We start from the raw sequence: 19,667 nt of genomic DNA on the forward strand, positions 1-19,667 counted from the left end.
TCATAAATAGGAAAAGTTAATAGGTCTGAACTCCATTATTCAATTCTATGCGCAAAAGAATTAGCGTCCAAATTTTACGTACGGAATCTAATTTTCTCACTTTCCGGTGTCATAGAAACAGGAAATTTGGCACAAGCATTGATTATGTCATAAATAGGAAAAGCTAATGGGTCCCAACTCGATTATTCAATTCTATGCGCAAAAGAATTAGCGTGCAAATTTTACGTACGGAATCTAATTTTCCCACTTTCCGGTGTCATAGAAACGTGAAATTTGGCACGAGCATTGATTATTTCATAAATAGGAAAAGCTAATCGGTCCCAACTCGATTATTCAATTCTATGCGCAAAAGAATTAGCGTCCAAATTTTACGTGCGGAATGTAATTTTCTCACTTTCCGGTGTCATAGAAACGGGAAATTTGGCACGAGCATTGATTATGTCATAAATAGGAAAAGCTTATGGGTCCCAACTCGATTATTCAATTCTATGCGCAAAAGAATTAGCATCCAAATTTTACGTGCGGAATGTAATTTTCTCACTTTACGGTGTCATAGAAACGGGAAATTTAGCACAAGCATTGATTATGTCATAAATAGGAAAAGCTAATGGGTCCCAACTCCATTATTCAATTCTATGCACAAAAGAATTAGCGTCCAAATTTTACGTGTGGAATGTAATTTTCTCACTTTCCGGTGTCATAGCAACGGGAAATTTGGCACGAGCATTGATTATGTCATAAATAGGACAAGCTAATGGGTCCCAACTCGATTATTCAATTCTATGCGCAAAAGAATTAGCGTCCAAATTTAACGTACATAATCTAAATCTCTCACTTCCCAATGTCATAGAAAGATGAAATTTGGCACGAGCATTGATTGTGTCATAAATATGAAAAGTTAATGGGTCCCAACTCGATTATTCAATTCTAAGCGCAAACAAATTAGTGTCCAAATTTTATGTACGTAATCTAATTCTCTCACTTCCTGATGTCATTTTATATAAAGGAAACGTCGCATGGTTACCTCCACGTGGTGTTTCCTGGGTAACGCAGAGAACTATGCAAAATGGTGAACATATGTTTTTCCGGTATCTCTAAAGTAACCACGACTTCATAAGATTTTCCGTGTGAACACCAGATAAACACCAGTACCAAATTAACTCGGGCGAAGCCGGGTATATCAGCTAGTATATATATATATGGGACTTAACTGGTGTTAGCGGCCAAACCCACAATGAACTTCAGGTTGGCCGCAACACCTAAGTACGTCCCAGAGGTGAATGATAGTCTTGTTCCTTATGTATAGCAATACATCCACAAGATACGGAGAGCGTCCGGAATAGCACCAGACATCACAAGTGTGGAGCAGTCAGACATATGGAAATACTGTTTCAGGCTACATTCACACAAGTGTAGGCAGGTTTTGCGCATGCATGAGCGCAGCGCTTGTATGGAATTAACATTGCTTTTTTGTGTCCGCATCGGCATATTTTACTTTAGTCTAATGAGATCAAGTTGTGTTTTTTTCCCAGCGGAATTATACAGTGTTTCACGCATCTCCTAACGTAATGCACGCACATTTGCACATCCCGATTGACTTCTATGTATATTTGTGCATCCCGATAGACTTTTGGTGCACAAATACGCAAAATGTGTTTTGTTTTTTGCACAAGCAAAATGCACAGGAAAAAGCCGTGCATGTGAACGAACCCATTGAAATCAAGTTCTATTCACTGCGTATTGCACACACAAATTCTGCTTGCACAAATCCTCCCATCTGAAGCCGGCGTTAATGGTCTGACTTCATCAATGTTATACTCTTGCAGCGATGAGCTGTCTATTTGTATCTGTCGGCCTGTGTAGAAGCAAGAGAGGTAATTAATGATAATGAGTAATTTATGTATAATTATATAATGCAGCTTCAGTTACCTTCACACTAAAGTATAACAATGTACTTTAGGCTTCATTCACACGGGTGCTACGAATTTCGGCCGACCGTATCATGGCCACAGCGCTGCCGTAAATCACGTGAATAAGTAGCAGCAGTGACCAAGTCACGGCTGCAACTCCCGTTTTAACTCCTTTCAGATGGCCAAAGCTATGGCGCATATACACTGCAGCCCCGGGATACTGTCGGCCGGAGGGTGGGAGTTTAGCTCTTCTAAACTCCCACCCCCTCTGCAACCCTTGCCGGCTTATGACAAGGGGAGGGGGCTTAGTCCCCCCCCTCTCTCTGCTCCAGCCTATGGGAGCTGCCAGCAAGAGAGAGGGTGCAGGACTTTAGCACACTAGCTCTCGCCCAGTCCCGCCCCTTGCCATTGCTGACAGCCAGCAAGAGGCGGAGAAGGGGAGAGAAGGGGGAGGGAGTTTAGCAATCACGCTGCTAAACTCCCTTCCACCTCTCTTCTCCAGCAGCTGTCATAGGCTCCCATAGGAGTCAATGGGAGCCTCTGCCATATTCCGGCCGAAGATAATTCCAGAACTATCTTTTCTGTCCGACGTAAAACATCCAGCCGGAATGCACAGCGTATATGCTATCTTTGCCAGCCAGACGTTTTAACACCCATCTGAACTGATGCATTGGAAACCAATGCATGAGATGGTTGTGTATATTGTCCGGATGTGAAAACGTGTCTGATATACGCTCGTGTGAAAGAGTCTTTATACAGTATACAGGAACTATGCCAAGTATTTCATGCTCCTGGGTACGTTCTTGGGAATATTGGGAGGGTGAGACGTAATTGTTTTTATCAAAGAATGATAAAAACAAATAAAACTATCAGATTTTTAAACAAAAAAAAATAACAAGAGGACCTTTGGGGCAAATCCAAAAAGACAATGTGGTTTAAGGCCAAATTCACACGATCGTAATTTGGCATACAGTATACTGTGAATAGATCTCACTGATTTCAATGGGTTCATTCACATGCGCGTATATTTCTTGTGCATTTCGGTTCGGCAAAAAAAAAAGTAGCATGCTCTATTTTCCTAAAAGTCAATCCAGATGCGCAAATACACGCAAAATACACTAAGAGATGCATGATACACTATATAATTGCACAAGAAAAATAACACATTTGCAGCTCATTAGACTAATTAGCCATTTCCATTAGTGCATATTTTTTTGCAGCATTCAAACGCACATACCCTGCATGTGGAAGTACAGTATAATATGCTGATGCGTGCAAAAAAAATGCATTCTCCGTTCTGCAAAAAATTCTATGCTCATGCGTGTGCACATATGCATGCACTTGTGTGAATCTGGCCTTAGTTGCAGTTTTGGTGCACGCACAATTTTCTAAACACTTTTGGAAAGTGACGTGACGGTCCTAATATTTGTTCTTTTTGGCGTAAATATATTTCATATGTCCCTATGTGTTTGTGGAGATCATCCACCTCCACATCCCTGACCTCATTATACAGTGCCCGGCTGCGGCAGGGGTCTTCCTCTCTCTCTCCTGTCTGCAGTAGGCCACTAACATTGTTGAGCCCAGCTCTATGCAATGCGCTTCCCCTCCGCCTTTCAGCAGGAGATTAACCCATGTGTTCTCTACAGGATTCCTACAAGACACTTGGCTGCAGGAACATGTAGAGTAATAAACAATATGAATGCTAATTAGTTTGTCATTCAGTTTGTGCAGGCAGAAAAATCAACGGACAATCAGTCTGTGTAAACAGGCAGCCATTCATCTATGAACCACTGCCTGTTTACTGTGAATGAAGGCGGGTGGCCGGAAGAGTTCTCTGACCCACTATGAAAGCACAGGAACAACAATCGCCGGGATGACTTCAGGCGCTTAAGCACTCAACAATCTTTCCATCTAAAAGGGGCCTAAGTGTTCCTTTAATATAAATATCTTACAGGTTCTGCATTTCAGAATTATATTGCATATCTGGAAATATTTGTTCTGACATTTTGACTCGCTTTACAAAGTCCAGGAGGACGGCTTCACGTAGTCAGAATCAAGAAGGAATATTAAGATCATCCTGATTATAACTTTTCTATGAATTACACATAAGATTGAAATGATTAAAATGAGCAGAATGTCAAGTTCCATACATGGTCTTATGTATCATCTGCCATCATTAAAGATTAACCACATAATATATTGATTCAAAGGGGTAACATGAAGATTCTGAGTAGAGGTGTAACTTGAAGCCCCTGGGTCCCAATGCAAAATCTGTAACAGGGCCCCCAACTAAAATGCTTCATTTATAGTACTGGGTTCCCTATATGGAAAAGAGAGGCCTTATGGACCCCCTAAGGCTCCTGGGCCCGGCTACAACCGCATCCCCTGCATCCTCTATAGTTACGCCAGTGATTCTGAGTCGCAGTGCAAATTCTGTAACATGACCCCCAATTATTAAGTGTTATTTGTAGTACTGGTTTTCTCATCTGGAGCAGAGAGACCTTCTTAGTACCCTTAGGCTCAGTCGTGATTACAACCTTAGCACCTCCTCTAGTTACACCCCTGAGCAATGCAAGTGTCAAACATAAATATAAATCGAAATCCCCGTACAGGTTCCATATGATTATACAGATTCTTCCATTCCCATGTACGCCTTGTTTTTTTCCTTAGTGTTAAATATTTGCATCATAATGCTTGTTCTGCTACTGAATACATTTGACATCTGCTATCATCTGGTGATTTTCGCTACATTCTGTTTCTCTATAACCTCTGTTCTTCTATTGCATTACTAGGTTATGTTATCTTGTGACTGGTAATAAATATAATATCTTGCTTCATACAGGATCTGGCGGCTCCTAGCTTCAGCTGCAGGTGCCCAATGATAAAATTTAGTCAAGGGTCTTTCATTTGTCCTCTTCTAAGATAATGTCCAGAAGATCATAGGGAGCCTTGGCCTACACAATGCCCGTGCATCTCATAAACTGCACTAATTGGTAAAGCGTTGAATCTATCCATTGAGAACAAAGCAATATACAGGGTGTAGTCCAAAAGACGGATCCAGCACTATATCTCAATAACTGGTATCCTATATTGAAATGACAGTAGTGTACTTGAATAGGAAGGCGAGGATGCCCTATATGATGGTATGGTGCAGAGGAAAATGGATTTTAACTTTGTGTTGTGGCCCCTGTAAGAGATAGAGAGTAAAACCCAATTACAAAGTTGAAGAGTAGCATATGAGAAGCAGAAATCCATTTTTTGCGTCTCTCTAAATCCTGTGGGACCGCTGCTATGACTGAAGCAAGGAAAGTGTATAGAAGTGGCCTCCTTCTGCTACGATAGGTCCAGTAAGTCCTCCACTGTCACCTGCAGGAGATTCAGGTACCAAGCCACATTGAGAATCCCTATCCCCCTACTTTTTGCCTCCTTTATCAGTAGGATCAGCCTTTCAAGACTACAACCTGTATACGGATTTGATCATATTTTTTGCTTTAATTGAAATGGCTATGCAATATAGCGGGAAACATCGCCTGAGGACGTTATTTTATAGATGAGTTGCCTGCCTTGCACTGATGTAACTGGTCCGTCCTTCATCTACATATTTAATCAACTTCATGGCTATGAGTGCTCACTAAATGGAGATTACAGGCAGTTATCTCATCAAGACAATCCCTTTTTCAGATGGGCTGATGACTGTGAGACTGGCTTTAGAAATCCTCAGCAAATTTTTGACATTGGGGAAAGCTGCTAGCTGTGCATTTTCTTTGCAGCCCCACCTGAAGAGGAAATGTAGCATAACATGCTGATCATGAATGGCTGACCACATAATACATGGGGGGCCGGATTCACCTGAACTTTGTAAGCAGCTATTTGCTTTGGCTCATAGAGAAGGACATATGGAAATAAATAGTTATGGTTGTGAGTTTTAGGTTTAGAGGCCATGGAAGGAAAACATCTTTCCCAGTAAAACAAGGAATCTGAAATTAGACCATTTACTGCAATTATAAGAACAGCTCTTGGGGATAGTTAAATAGTGGACTTAACCTAGATTGTAAAACCTATTAAAATTAGAAAATATATAAATACAAGACCGCAGATTCTGAAATATCAACATATATGATAACTTGAACTTGACTTACAATCTACTATTTACATATTAAAAATGATGTGATAGAATAATAGTAAAAATCAGTAGGAACCGTTGACATCAGTGAAACCCACCCTCATTGTAGTGATGGAATAAACATACGGAAGGAGCAGATTTACTAATACTGTCTAATAGTTGGGCAGTGCAATATTTAAATGCACTAGACTTATCATCCAGTATGAGCCACTGTGATGAACTGCTACATTTTAGGACTGCCTAGTCTACATTTATATGACCTATTAGTTGGCTTATTTTTATGCCAATTTTTTAATGCATTTAGGGTGCATGAGGTTACCTTTAGGCCACACCCCTTCCCATGAAGACACGCCCATTTCTCAGACACATTAAAAAAGTGTCTAAAACACATCGCAAAAACTAGCACATAGTAACTCTGCGCCATAATTAGCATTCCATCTTAGTACCATTTTACATGCAAGAAGAGAGGACTTGGAATGGGCTGAGTCATGGCAGCAACAATGAAAAGGAGGATACCAGACATGGTAATTATACACTTTACATCTCTAGTGACATTTTTACTGCATGCCAAGACTTATTTGCTTAGAAATGTTGCTTAAAGGCCCATTCACATGGGCGCATTTTCTGTCCTGTATTTTTTAGTGACTGAATATGGGCAGCACACAGATCCATTAAAGTAAATTGGTGAATTCAGATGGGCGTAGGTTATGCAGACCGATGTTGCATGTAAGAAAAAAAATCACAGCATGTTCAATTTTGGTCAGTATATGGACCAAAATCACCTTTGAAAGTTAATGGAAGTTTTAAAAAAAAGAAAGCAAACATGAATGCTACATTTATATGCAGTGCATTTTTTGCACAGGTCACCAGGAGACCATGAAAACAACAAAGTAACCTTTTTGCAGTTTTCTTTTTGAATGTGTGAAATCAGATGACACACGAATGGCACGTGGACTTAAAAGTTGCCCATAATCAGCAAAAATGCATGCAACATACACACAAATGCAATGAAATCAGTCCATCGTTCATGATGAACCAAAATTGCATACGCTGGTGTGAATGAGCCTTTAGATCAAACACTGGTTTCTTCACCCTGTAACATCAAATATACTGTATATGTTATATATCAAGTATTTAGTTAATCAAGTACATGACATTTACTGCAGCTCTTTCAGTAAAATCATATACTCCAGTTTTCATATAAAATATGAGAAATTGGAAAGAAGTGAGATTTTTAAGGAGCCAATATTTCACTCTTATACTTGGCCTTTTTTCATAATGGAAAAATATTCCATCATAGTCTGAGGTCATGGTGTGTACCGTTAGAGAATATATTGTAGCCATGGTCCACAAATCTATCATATTAGTTCATGAGTAAAATACTGATACTTTAAGGTTGATAAAAAGAAACAAAGAATGTTACTAGAAAAATGTAAAAGTAGCAATTCACATATGTACAACATTAACCGAATACTAATGTAATACAAATACAATATAACACATAAACATGAAATTCACATGTTCAACTACAAAACCCTCAGTGCTCTGTGGAATAATAAGTGCACAGAGCAAATTTTACAACTTGAATACCAATGATATAATATTAATTTTAGGCCTGTGCCTGAATAATACATTACAGTTTTAGTTCAGAGCGGCTAACAAGGGACAATATTTTCACTGCACTGATGTCACTATTAGAGTGGAGTTGGACATCATCAGTTCAGTTATTTCACAATCAGCAAGTACCCCATAACAAAAAAAAGAAATATTAATTCTTACAATGCTCAGAATTTCATTCAAAATATGCAGTGGAAATACACAGCTATTATACTTGTGCATTACAGTGTTCTTATCCAATTGTTGTGGTCCCAGAGAAGTCACAATTATGAAGTGTCGTTATCAGAAATATCCTATAAACATCATAATATCCATGGCTAGATTACGAAGTAGGAAATAGAATATATTTTATCTTTTGGAAACAATTATATATATTGATTGCATATTCTACTATCATGATCTATAATATATTTATCTATATAATACAGTGTAGATGTTTTAGGCAGGGGCGGAAAAAATGCTGCAAAATTAGATTTTTTAAATTAGAAAAATAAAACGTGTCTAATTTGCTCCAAATTTATTTTGCAGCCGGGCGACTCCCAACATAAAGCCAATGTCATTAAGAACTATCTCCAGCATAAAGAGGAACCAGGAGTCCACAGAAGATTAGATCAGTGGTTAGGTCTACAAGATGTTTAGAAAAACCTCCCAAGTTCCTTCAAAAACTGTGTGCAAGTGTACCTAGAAGAATTGATACTGTTTTGAATGCAAAGGCCGGCAACAGCAAATATTGATTTGATCTAGATTTCTCTTTTGTTCAGTCACTTTGCAGTTTGTTCATTAACACTTCTACTTTTGAAAGTCTTACACAGTAATAAATATATATTATTAAATATACATATTTACAGTATTCCTAAATATATATTATTTAAAAATATATTATTATTATTATTAATAATATATATGTGTGTCTGATTTTTAGGTTTAAATTCAGTGAAATGGAGCCTATTTGCATTGCATTGTATTCCTTATATTACTCACAAATCAGCAAGCTATATAATGGCAAATATAGTAGTAATACTGTATGTCAATTGTTGTATGGAATGCTGCTGATTTATATTGCTGACCAATATTGTGTAAATTAATAGACTGTGTTCATATGCCCCTATACTGTATGCAAGTTAGAGTACTTTTTTCTTTGCACCCCATTCTCATACAGTAAAGCATCTGTAGCTTTCACATCCTCCTCCCTTCCTGATACTGCAATAAATAAGAAAGCAGAAATAGCTATGCAGAACTTAAATGTAAAATCTCAGTATATCACAAGCTGCTGATATATTGCACATTTTAAGCTTTAATACAATATCTAGTATTGAAAAGCATATGTCATTATCACCAGCTCAGCCATCAGTCTCACTTGGAAATGGAAAATTGGGTTCTCATTAAACATTACCTGCACATTCAGCCGCTCAATGAATAGAAGGTCCCTTACAGAAAGCAAGTAACTACCTCCATGTATCACACACTCCATAATCATAAATTGCCAACACATTGGAACCCAAAGGTGAGAATGGAAAATATTTTTATCCATAACAGAGTCGCAGTTTTTCTCTATCACATTAATATTAGCTACAGCAGCAGAACAGAAAGCCTCATACACAGCTGCATAGCAGAACGAGGAAATAGAGGGGTTAAAGCCTATACAATCCCCCTCCACATTGGTTATTATATCCTGTTAGATACTGACTGACATATGCAGACATGATTAATGTTATAGTAAAAACATAAGGAGTTGAAGTAACAGTATATGCATTGGCAATGCAGGCTTGGAGGCTCGACTAATACGAGACAATCTGATAAATCCACTTATATAAAGTCAACGTGTGGACAAACTAGCAAAATATAAGGGAATGCAATTAAATATCTAAGGAATGAATACAAGAAATACGTTTAAGTAAAAAGTTGGACCAAATATAATATTAAAGCTAACAATACTAAAAAAAATACTGAAAATTGTCCGCCTTTTATGCATTAATACTGCTCACTGATTAAATATTAACAGTAAAGTGATAGTAAATGGTTAATGATTGGGGGAAATAGACAGATAGATATGAGAGAGAGAAAGAAGAGAGAGATCATGCATTACTATTTGCATGTATGTAATGTACTAATGCATTTCTTTCCCTCATCAATATAGCTACATGCACTTATTCTGTTACACATATTATTCATTCTGAGATAGATAAATAGATAGATAGATAGATAGATAGATAGATAGATAGATAGATAGATAGATAGATAGATAGATAGATAGATAGATAGATATGAGACAACAGAGTGTGTGTTGTGAGAGAGCGGTATATATATATATATATATATATATATATATATATATATATATATATATATATATATATATATATATATATATATATATATATATGTAGCTATAGATAGTAAATATAGAGAAAGATACCCTGTTTCCCCTAAAATAAGACAGAGTCTTATATTATTTTTTTCTCCAAAAGATTTTACCTTTTTACACGAATAGCTGCCTGGAAACGATTTAAATTGTTTTTTTATATATATTAACTATAACTAGGGCTTATTTTTAGAGTGGGCTTATATTTCAAGCATCCTTAAAAATCCTTAAAAAATCATACTAGGGCTTATTTGGGGGTAGATCTTATTTTCAGGGAAACAGGGTACAGGTATATTTATTCGTATAAATATTGGTTGCCTTCATATTATATCAGTACTAATTTAATATCATCAGGTAATTGTGTAGTAATTTAAAAAAAAACCTCTGTATTAAACCCCAGTTTAAAAGACATTTCAATGTATTTGTTGAATTTATTTTAGCAGTCGAGATACAGACAACACATGAGAAACACATCTATTTCAACGTCTCGATCATACAGACAAATAAATAACATAAAAGCAGATATTTACAAAACTGTACCATGAAAAAAATGAGTCCACCCCATAGACAGATCTGTACAGAGAAAATGTAACGTTTGTCTTCCATTGTTTACAGATTTTGGATATTATCATACTGATTATTATAACCATTTCTAACTGCATAACATGAGTGCAGTTTGGGTAAATGATTGCGTGGCTATCTTGTTTGCTTGCTTTTACATGTTAAATATGGCCGAATTTTTATTTATTTTTTTAAAAGGGGAAAAAATAAATCGAATAAATAATAAATAAATGAATTCAGCTAGACTAATGTTTCCCAACATCTATCCAATAGAAAAAAATGACGGATTTTCCTAAAATGTATTAAATGTACAATTCACATTTTATTTCCACTACACTATGTCACCAGCAGACCAGAAAAAAATTCCTTTGTTTATAAAATTAGTTCATACACAAAAAAATATTTAAAAAAAAAATTAAAAAAGAGACAAATAAGGAACAAATTAAAAATGAGTTATATGATGAATTAAAATAAAACAATTGAACAATATATGAAGTATTCTATGCAGTTTTTTGGCAGACTCTTGCCTTTGGCACAATGAATAAAATATAAATATTGTAGTATGATGTGAGAGAGAAAAAAAAGTCAAATACGACACAAATATGTGCAAGTTCCATATAAAACTGTGGAATACAATACTTGAGTGATTTCCACTATGTAAACATTCTTTGCAAGTGGTCAATACAGCAGATTAATGCAGAGGACGCATCAAGAAATAAATGCATAAAATACATAAATAACTAAAAATGATCATTAATTAAGTAAATAAATTATGTAGTTAGTTAATTGATTAGGACAAGATGAATTTTGCTGGCGACTTCACAAAGTTAACAAAAATAGTACAGTCATATCAGTGTATCGTTGACAGTTTATTCAACATCCCTACCATGAATGATATTTGCCATGGGAGGAAGCGCTGTATGATTTAACGTTGGGAGCACACAATATATCTCCAACAAGACTTGCTACAAATGAAAGCTGCCATAAGAAGGCAGCTGAGGGTACTACTAGGTCCTGTTCCTCCAAGCTAAGTTCAGCTGCCATTAAAGCAATCCATGGACCTAAACCAACCACTGTCCATGCTGTTGGAACTACTGCTGTTCATGGTGTTCGTACTACTTTTGTCCATGGTACTGGAACCGCCAATGCTCATGGTGCTGAACCTAACAAGGTCCATGGTTCTGAACCCAACCAGGTCCATGGTGCTGGAATCACTAGTGCTCATAGTGCTGAACCCAACAAGGTCCATGGTGCCGAACCAAACAAGGTCAATTGTGCTGAACCCGACCAGGGCCATGGTGCTGGAACCGCCAATGCATCATAGTGCTGAACCCAATAACGTCCATGGTGCTGAACCCAACAAGGTCCATGGTGCTGAACCACCTTCAATTGTGGCGTGGCATATAATTCAGGTAGTAAATAGGTGAAATGCAAAATAGGTGTCAGTGCTGTGATTTAAAGAGTTTTAAGACAAGTTCCCAACTCGGCAGCAAAACATAAATGGTCGGTGGTCTTAAGCACCATCCAGCACTTCTTTCTATGTGCAGAGTCTGTTTTTTTCTCATCAGAAGCTGTAGGTGAAGTTCTAAAGACACTGCAAAGGATTTGCTCATTAACTGTCCTCAAGGTGGCAAACCTTGGTCGATGGGCTAACTTTAAGCAGTGACTAAGTTAGGTGTGGGTGTAGAAGCCATAGTAACCAAGATCTTTGGCACAGTTCTTCTCACAGTCTCTAGAGGGCAGAACTTCACTTTTGAGAGGTGAGGAACTACCAGATACTGCCGGGTCTGAGGGGGAAAGTCGCCTTCTCTTGGCCTGTTCATAAATTCCGGAGTCGGAGGAGTCCATAGACTTAATTGAGGGAGGTGTTTCGATCCAGCTGGTGTCAGATAGGTCTTTGGGTTTGGTGTCCTCTCCCAGTGGGGACCTATCTGCAGCTAACGTTTCGGCGTCATCTGTACCAGATAGGTAGGGGTTTGAAGATCCTACCCTGGTCCCTGGGGCCCAGCAAGACAAGACAGATCCGGTTTTTGTGCAGTATTGTGGTGGGCTTCTCGCTCCCCAGCCAGTAGGGTCACTGTAGTAACCCAAGGGGCGCCCGGCGCAGCCGGCCGTCGGCAAAGGAAGAGCCTTAACGCCTGCCGCTGCGTAAGACAATAAAGTGGCCGCATTACCTGCAAAGTCTGTGGCAGCATCATAAGCAGATGCTGCGGTAAAGTCAAGTCTGTTATTAGCCGGGGTTACAAACCAGCGCTGCGGAGAAGGAGCCCCGGGGTCTTCAACCTGCTGGGGGGAAAGCAGGCCGTTGGTATGTGGAACGCTGCGGTCTGTACCTGGCCCTGGCATAGATCCTGGAGGGTGGAAGCGAGACTTGGCATAGTTACTGACGAACTGGTCTTGGAGAAAGGAGCTAGCCATAGAGTACCGGGCCCCGGGGACTATCTGTGATCTAGGGGAGTCATTAGGTGATGGGGTTAAGCGGTCCAGATCACAACCGGTGTAAATCCTGTAAGACAAAGAGTTGTCCTTCAATAATCAAGTACAGGTGGAATGGATAAATACAGTTGACGGACAGATAGAGAGATAGATAGATAGATAGATAGATAGATAGATAGATAGATAGATAGATAGATAGATAGATAGATAGATAGATAGATAGATAGCCATTGAATAAGCCAAATATCTTCTATTTAGTCCCCCTACTACGAAGCTGTAAACAAGTGTTTAAGTATTCCCCAAATATTATAATAGGAAATGGCAAACTGCGGATTATAAAGAACATTCTCAAATATTTGTATCTCTAGAGGTTCATACACATGACAAAGCTCTCTTCCAAATTCAGAATATCTACAACAGTTCCGCATATCCAAGAAAAGAAATATATGTGTTATGAAGAAAACAAACAATTATAATAATTATAATAATAGCAATGTTAACTTAAATTAATCATCATAATTATTGTGCTCTCTTTTTGAGCACACTGAGTAGGATCCTATTTTCTACTTTTACAAGCCATCCATTTCTTTCGAAATAACTCTTAGTATGCCAAAACAGGTGAAAGAGCACTGCAAATGATTATGCTGTTTCCAAAATATATTTTCAGGAAACGTACAGAGAGCTTATCTCCTACATATTGGGACAATAGATGCTCAAAGTGGGTAGATTATTATGAAATCCACAAATAGAGTAATAAAGTTAACAGGATTACTACTTATGAGAACATATATTGTGTGTGTGTGTATGTATAGTATATACACGCACATCATACACGCATACATATTTTCACCTATACATGCATATACAGTATAATGAACATACACACATATGTATAATTATACACACACACATATATATATATATATATATATATATACACACACACACACACACACACACACACACACACACACACACACACACACACACGTAGAATTAAAATTATCATAATTTGCCTTCTATAATCTTGTACATACGTGTCATAATTGTCCCGAAATCCTTTGGCAAAGGGATTATGGTCGATTTTTAGTTGGGTAATCTAAAATGCAAAGTACAGTTATTTAGAACACAAACGGTATCAGTATTTTACAAATATTTACATGTACGGAAAATTCTCAAAATTTTTGTGGTTTAGAAAATCGAAGATGAAAAGTGAACAAGTCCTGAGCGAGATTCCTCTTGTAAATTGTTCTATTTTCCTTTTTTTTAAGTTTTTTTCCCTTGCACTGATAGAATTCAACTTTATTCCTTTACCACAAATATTAAAAAGAAACTATATATCTTTTATGTTGCCAGAGCTCCACATGCAGTCTATGAGGAGAGGCGCTAGAAACCCTGCGCACGGAATTTCCAGACTTCTATGATGATGAGAGTGAACTTAGTTTTCTTGAAAGTATTATCATTACTAGTATTGATAATGATAATAGTAATAATAATTTGCAATAAAGTAAGTGTAAAATTGTTTTCAGGCCTCTCTAATATGTTCCATTTTTAAACATTCCATTAATTTGAGGTTTCTCTGGTAGGATCCCTATATAATGTGATTTGTAACAAATGCTACATTTATTTCTTATTTGACCATCTATATACTTCCATTGTTTATAACTGTAATAATAATGTTACTACCATTGCTTGTACTACGACTATTTTAGTACTACTACTACTTTCTACTAAGAATAATAGAAATGTGTCCTTATAATGATAAAATTGTACTTTATAATAACAATTAGTTTTTAAGTCATCATGTATCTTGATTTTTCATAACCCTCATTCATCACTCATGGTCTAAGCGGTAAATCATATAAAGGGTATATTTACATCAGTATTCTGGTAAGCAGTGACAGCAATAAACTGGGTCTCCGGGAAGGTGAAGGTTTGCACTCTGCCAGGTTGACTGGTATCCTCTGTACCGTCTTCATTCACCTCTACAACATGCAGCCGGGGTTGGTACTTATGTAAGGACTGCAACACAACCATCTACCAAAACACCAAGAGAGACCAGATCATATCACTGTGAGGTGTAGATACACGCTGTGCTATGTCAATGTGGATATATATATATATACAATGTTTGTGATAAATATGCACATTACATCGTAGGTAAGTAGGTAGGTAGGTAGGTGGGTAGTGGATAGATAGATAGATAGATAGATAGATAGATAGATAGATAGATAGATAGATAGATAGATAGATGGAAAGATATGAAAGAAATAGATAGATAGATAGATAGATAGATAGATAGATAGATAGATAGATAGATAGATGGAAAGATATGAAAGAAATAGATAGATAGATGATAGACAAACGGTAGGTAGATACATAAAGTAGATAGATAGATAGATAGATAGATAGATAGATAGATAGATAGATAGATAGATAGATAGATAGATAGATAGATGATACCATAGAGGAGGGTTTCGGTACACAGGACACTCTATATAATTGTTTCACAAAACTTATAAACCAAGCCTACAGTATATGGAGAAAGGACTTGCAATTGCAGCCGCTCCTGCACAATACACACATGCACAGTAATTTATTCCAGGCTGATCTGTGTATCTGCAAGTGTTTGAAATGGATCTTGCAGATGGTGTACAATGACACACATGCTATAAATATATCCCATGCTGGGTGATGATAGCAGGCTGGGGATTCAGTACGGGGCTGCACTTACAATACACAACTGCTGCTGCTGCTCAGTGCAACTTCTAATTAGGAGTATTGCACTGACCTGTCCATTGTTGTTGGAGGCCCCTTTATTGTTAGTAAGTTTCATCTTCCCAAATGAGATTTCCTGACGCATCCAATGAGCTCCTGTATTAGGGGAATCCGGGTGCATGTAAACCCTGTTACCTGTTACAAAAAACAACATAGGTACATACATGATCTACAAGCCGTGCATTGTGATATCTGTGCCTTCATTATAGTTACATGAATTCCATCATTTGCATATTATTTTCTCTAACACCCAATTCCTTTTTTCCCTATCATCTGCTCATAAAATCCCAGGCATTTTCCATATTACAAAAGCCTCTAATTAAGGTTTCTCACCTAAAAGAGTGTCAGAGATTAAAAAGGGAAAGTGTTAATTGGGACTTGCCTTGTACATTGGTGTCCGCTTTGCCACAAGGAACCCATTTGCCCCCTTGAAATCTCCAGTGATTGGGATCAGCAAGAATCACATCTACAAAAATATTATAATGTTGTGTGGGGTCCAGACCGGAGATGTTAAAACTTAGAAAGGGGAACATTCGCCTAATACACAAAAGGAAAAGACAGATAGAGAAAAGGAGAATGCTTGTTTAAGGGAGAAGATACACGCTATATGTAAAAAAGAAAAAAAATCTATATATACACACAAAAATTACTGTATACATGCAATATCTATCTATCTATCTATCTATCTATCTATCTATCTATCTATCTATCTATCTATCTATCTATCTATCTATCTATCTATCGTGCGTGTGCAGTAATTGCAAGTTGACCTTGTTGTTGACTTAAAAATGTAAAAGAATCATAACACTAATTGTTAAATAATAATAAAAATGTGATATTACTTAAAAAATCTGTATAGCTTCATAACTAAGTACTGTACTTAATATTAATAACATTATATACGAAGAGGGATTAGTGCTTCAAGCCATAATGGTCAATTTAAAAGTAGTGATGATAAATTTGCTTATGAAAAGAAACATAACTGCTCAATAATAAAGCAAGAAAGCAAGAAATAAGTAAAATATAAAAGTAAATAAAGCAAGGGTATATATTACAAGCATGAATACATATACAATACTACACGCAAATATAGATAGATAAACATCACTGAAATATACAATTATATATATATATATATATATATATATATATATATATATATAAAATCTAAAATTTTGCAATATTATAGACTTTTTAACAATACTGCATGTGTTATAATATTTAAAAGAATGTAAAAATATATTTTTTGTTATAGGTATGGATGTCTTGTCCAGTATAATATGTAGCAGCATTTAGTTCCCAACATAATAATAATAATAATAAAATAATAATAGTTGAAGTAATAACAATAGAATATAAATAACGATATAAAATACCTAAAATAATATGAAATATATAATACCAAACAACTAAACATTAACCATATACAGTATATAATAATATAACAGTCAATATAATATAAATAATAATAGCAATATGAAAGTGATAATGATATAAAATAAAACAATACAAAAGAAATAAACGATGTTGATATAAATAATAAAAAAGAGTAAATACTAGTCATACAAATCATACTAGTAGTGACAATAATAACACTAGCATCCTGCAGGGCTCTAGTTGCAGCCACATGCCTGGCATGGTACAGATTGTATCCGGCTGGCACGGTACCCACCTGCCCTGCTTTGTGATTATCATCTCAGTCTGGTGCCTGTGAAACTTGAGCCACAGCGGCCGGTTACATAGGTAGACCTGAGCCTTGCCAGGGACCAGTCCGGGCTGAGCGGTGGAGAACTGGTAGAAAGGTGCCCCTTGGTAGGAGTGCCCGTACTGCTGCGTGTAAGGGTATCCGGTGCCAGGGTATCCGGTGCCAGGGGAGGAATTGCCCAGGAGGCTGTTATAAGCTCCATTAGTGATGACTGGATGGTGAGCCATGTAGCGGCTGGGGCTCCCGATAGAGAAGGCTGGGTGAGCCGCTCCATGCTGACTTGGATAAGGGAACATAGTAGTTGGAGCTGCAGAAGACTGGGACTGACTGGACTGAGGGAGGAGATAGCGATCTGCTGCAGATCCATCGAAATTATGACGAATCTCAGAGACCCCATCCAAGACAGGAGACAGCTTACTCCTCTGTCCGTCCCCTGGTGCCTCCTTGGAGTCAGGGAAATTGTCTGGATCTGACTGATTCGTCATCCCCCTGGTAGTTTTTTTCAGAGGTGAACTTCTCTCCAGGTTGTCAGAAGTGGAGATGGGATGTTCATGTAAAGCATGCTCAGAGGCTCCTGGATGGGGGTAACTGCTGTTCACACTCAGGAATTTCTTGGAGAGCATCATAGAGGGAGAGATGCAGTGATCCAACTGCATAGCTAGCACCAAACTAACCCCTCAGCCCTTACATAGAGAGCACCCATCCAGGGGAACAATTAATGCCTTCCAACCCTTGGTGCTGCCTCTCACATCGACTTTTCTGGGGGCTCACAGATTGGCCAATTGACTCCATGCAGCAATAAGACAACATTCTGATCCTGCTGCATGGTGAACTGATGAAACAGCTCCTGCCATTGGTTAACCGATGACAGTAATTTAATTAGATAGGCATTAATTAGGATAATCACCTGGCTCTTAGATGGCAAATTGTCGGAAGAGTTTATTATTGTGAGCAAGGAGGAAAGTGTCTTGTGTTTGTCATGCACTAGAAGGATCTCATCACCTTTAAGCATGTAGGACTGTGAAGAATTGCTAAGAAGGATGTCTATTTAGTGTGACACTGGTGCAACCTCTTCATTTTCTTTGGGGTGGGGGCAGATGTTACGGTGGAGTAGGTTAGGAGCAAATTGGACATTGTATTAGATTTTATTATTTGAGTATCTTTAACTCTCTGCTGCAATGCTGTGCTGCTGCTGCTGCTTTTTCCTCCTCCTAGGCAGCAAGTGAATAGAAAAAGAAACTATCTAGCATCTGCTGGGGCTGTGTGATCTCAGGCGAGAGAGGGAATATTGAGTCCTTGGATAGGATCTGAAATAATTATAAGCTGCTGACTTGAAGTGACTTGATGCATTTGTAGTGATGTTTATATGACATCTCTGATAAATAAATATTTCATTTGTGTCCCTAATGCAGGAGGAGAGAAAACATCAGACCTGTATGAGCTTTAAATTGGAAGGGACTGAGGTCTTTGTTCCATCAGTGTATATTTATGGAGGTGCTCTCCTAGACCAAACCCACCCCACAGACACAGTTTATCTGCACCACAGCTATAATGTGCACAACAAGTGGGAGCAAAATTACAAGATTGTAATGAATATTAAAATTGCCTCAGGTTGCTTCCTTTAATTTTGAACAGGCCTGGAATATATAATGTGCCTAATAGAGCAGAAAGTCAACTACAACTCCCAGCATTTCACTTGCAATCTTGTCTTCTTTTTTAAAGAAGAGCTGTCACTATGTCTGACATGTCTGTTTCATTACTCACTTGTATTCCCCTTGGAATAACAATAAGGTAGACTTCACACAGGCAGTAAATGCTGCAGAATTTCCACTGACGCAATCGCTGTGGAATTTCCGCAGTATTTACAATACAAGGTAAGTGAATACGATTTGAGAAATCTCCTTCACACATCATGGAATTTTTTTTGAAACAAATCCGCATAAAAAATTGAAAAACGTTGCAGTTTGCTTTTCTGAAGCATCTCTATTTATGTTGTGGAAACTACACATTTCTGCAGCGAATTTTCGCCATGGAGAGCAATGGCTAATATGAAAACTGCAACATAGTCCACAAGTAGAGTGATGTAGCGCTTTGTTTTGCTCTAAATCCACTTGAAAATCTGGATGTTTGTTAATAAAGTTTGCCAATGTGGCCTGGGAAGTAAGAAACTACCAT

The 19,667-nt window shown here is 37.6% G+C and overlaps 1 protein-coding gene across 1 annotated transcript; it reads right to left on the bottom strand.

Moving 5' to 3' along the window:
- Positions 1–12,244: 12,244 nt before the first annotated feature.
- Positions 12,245–18,148, bottom strand: TBR1 (T-box brain transcription factor 1). The gene is made up of 6 exons (XM_066577419.1): positions 17,460–18,148; positions 16,170–16,324; positions 15,801–15,922; positions 14,888–15,046; positions 14,047–14,108; positions 12,245–13,079 (listed from the first exon to the last, which is right to left on the bottom strand). Exons 1-6 carry the CDS (start codon positions 18,146–18,148, stop codon positions 12,245–12,247), a joined length of 2,022 nt encoding a protein of 673 aa, XP_066433516.1.
- Between the last annotated feature and the right edge of the window lie 1,519 nt (positions 18,149–19,667).

This window comes from Eleutherodactylus coqui, chromosome 8 (genome assembly GCF_035609145.1).
Source record: "Eleutherodactylus coqui strain aEleCoq1 chromosome 8, aEleCoq1.hap1, whole genome shotgun sequence".
Taxonomy (NCBI): domain Eukaryota; kingdom Metazoa; phylum Chordata; class Amphibia; order Anura; family Eleutherodactylidae; genus Eleutherodactylus; species Eleutherodactylus coqui.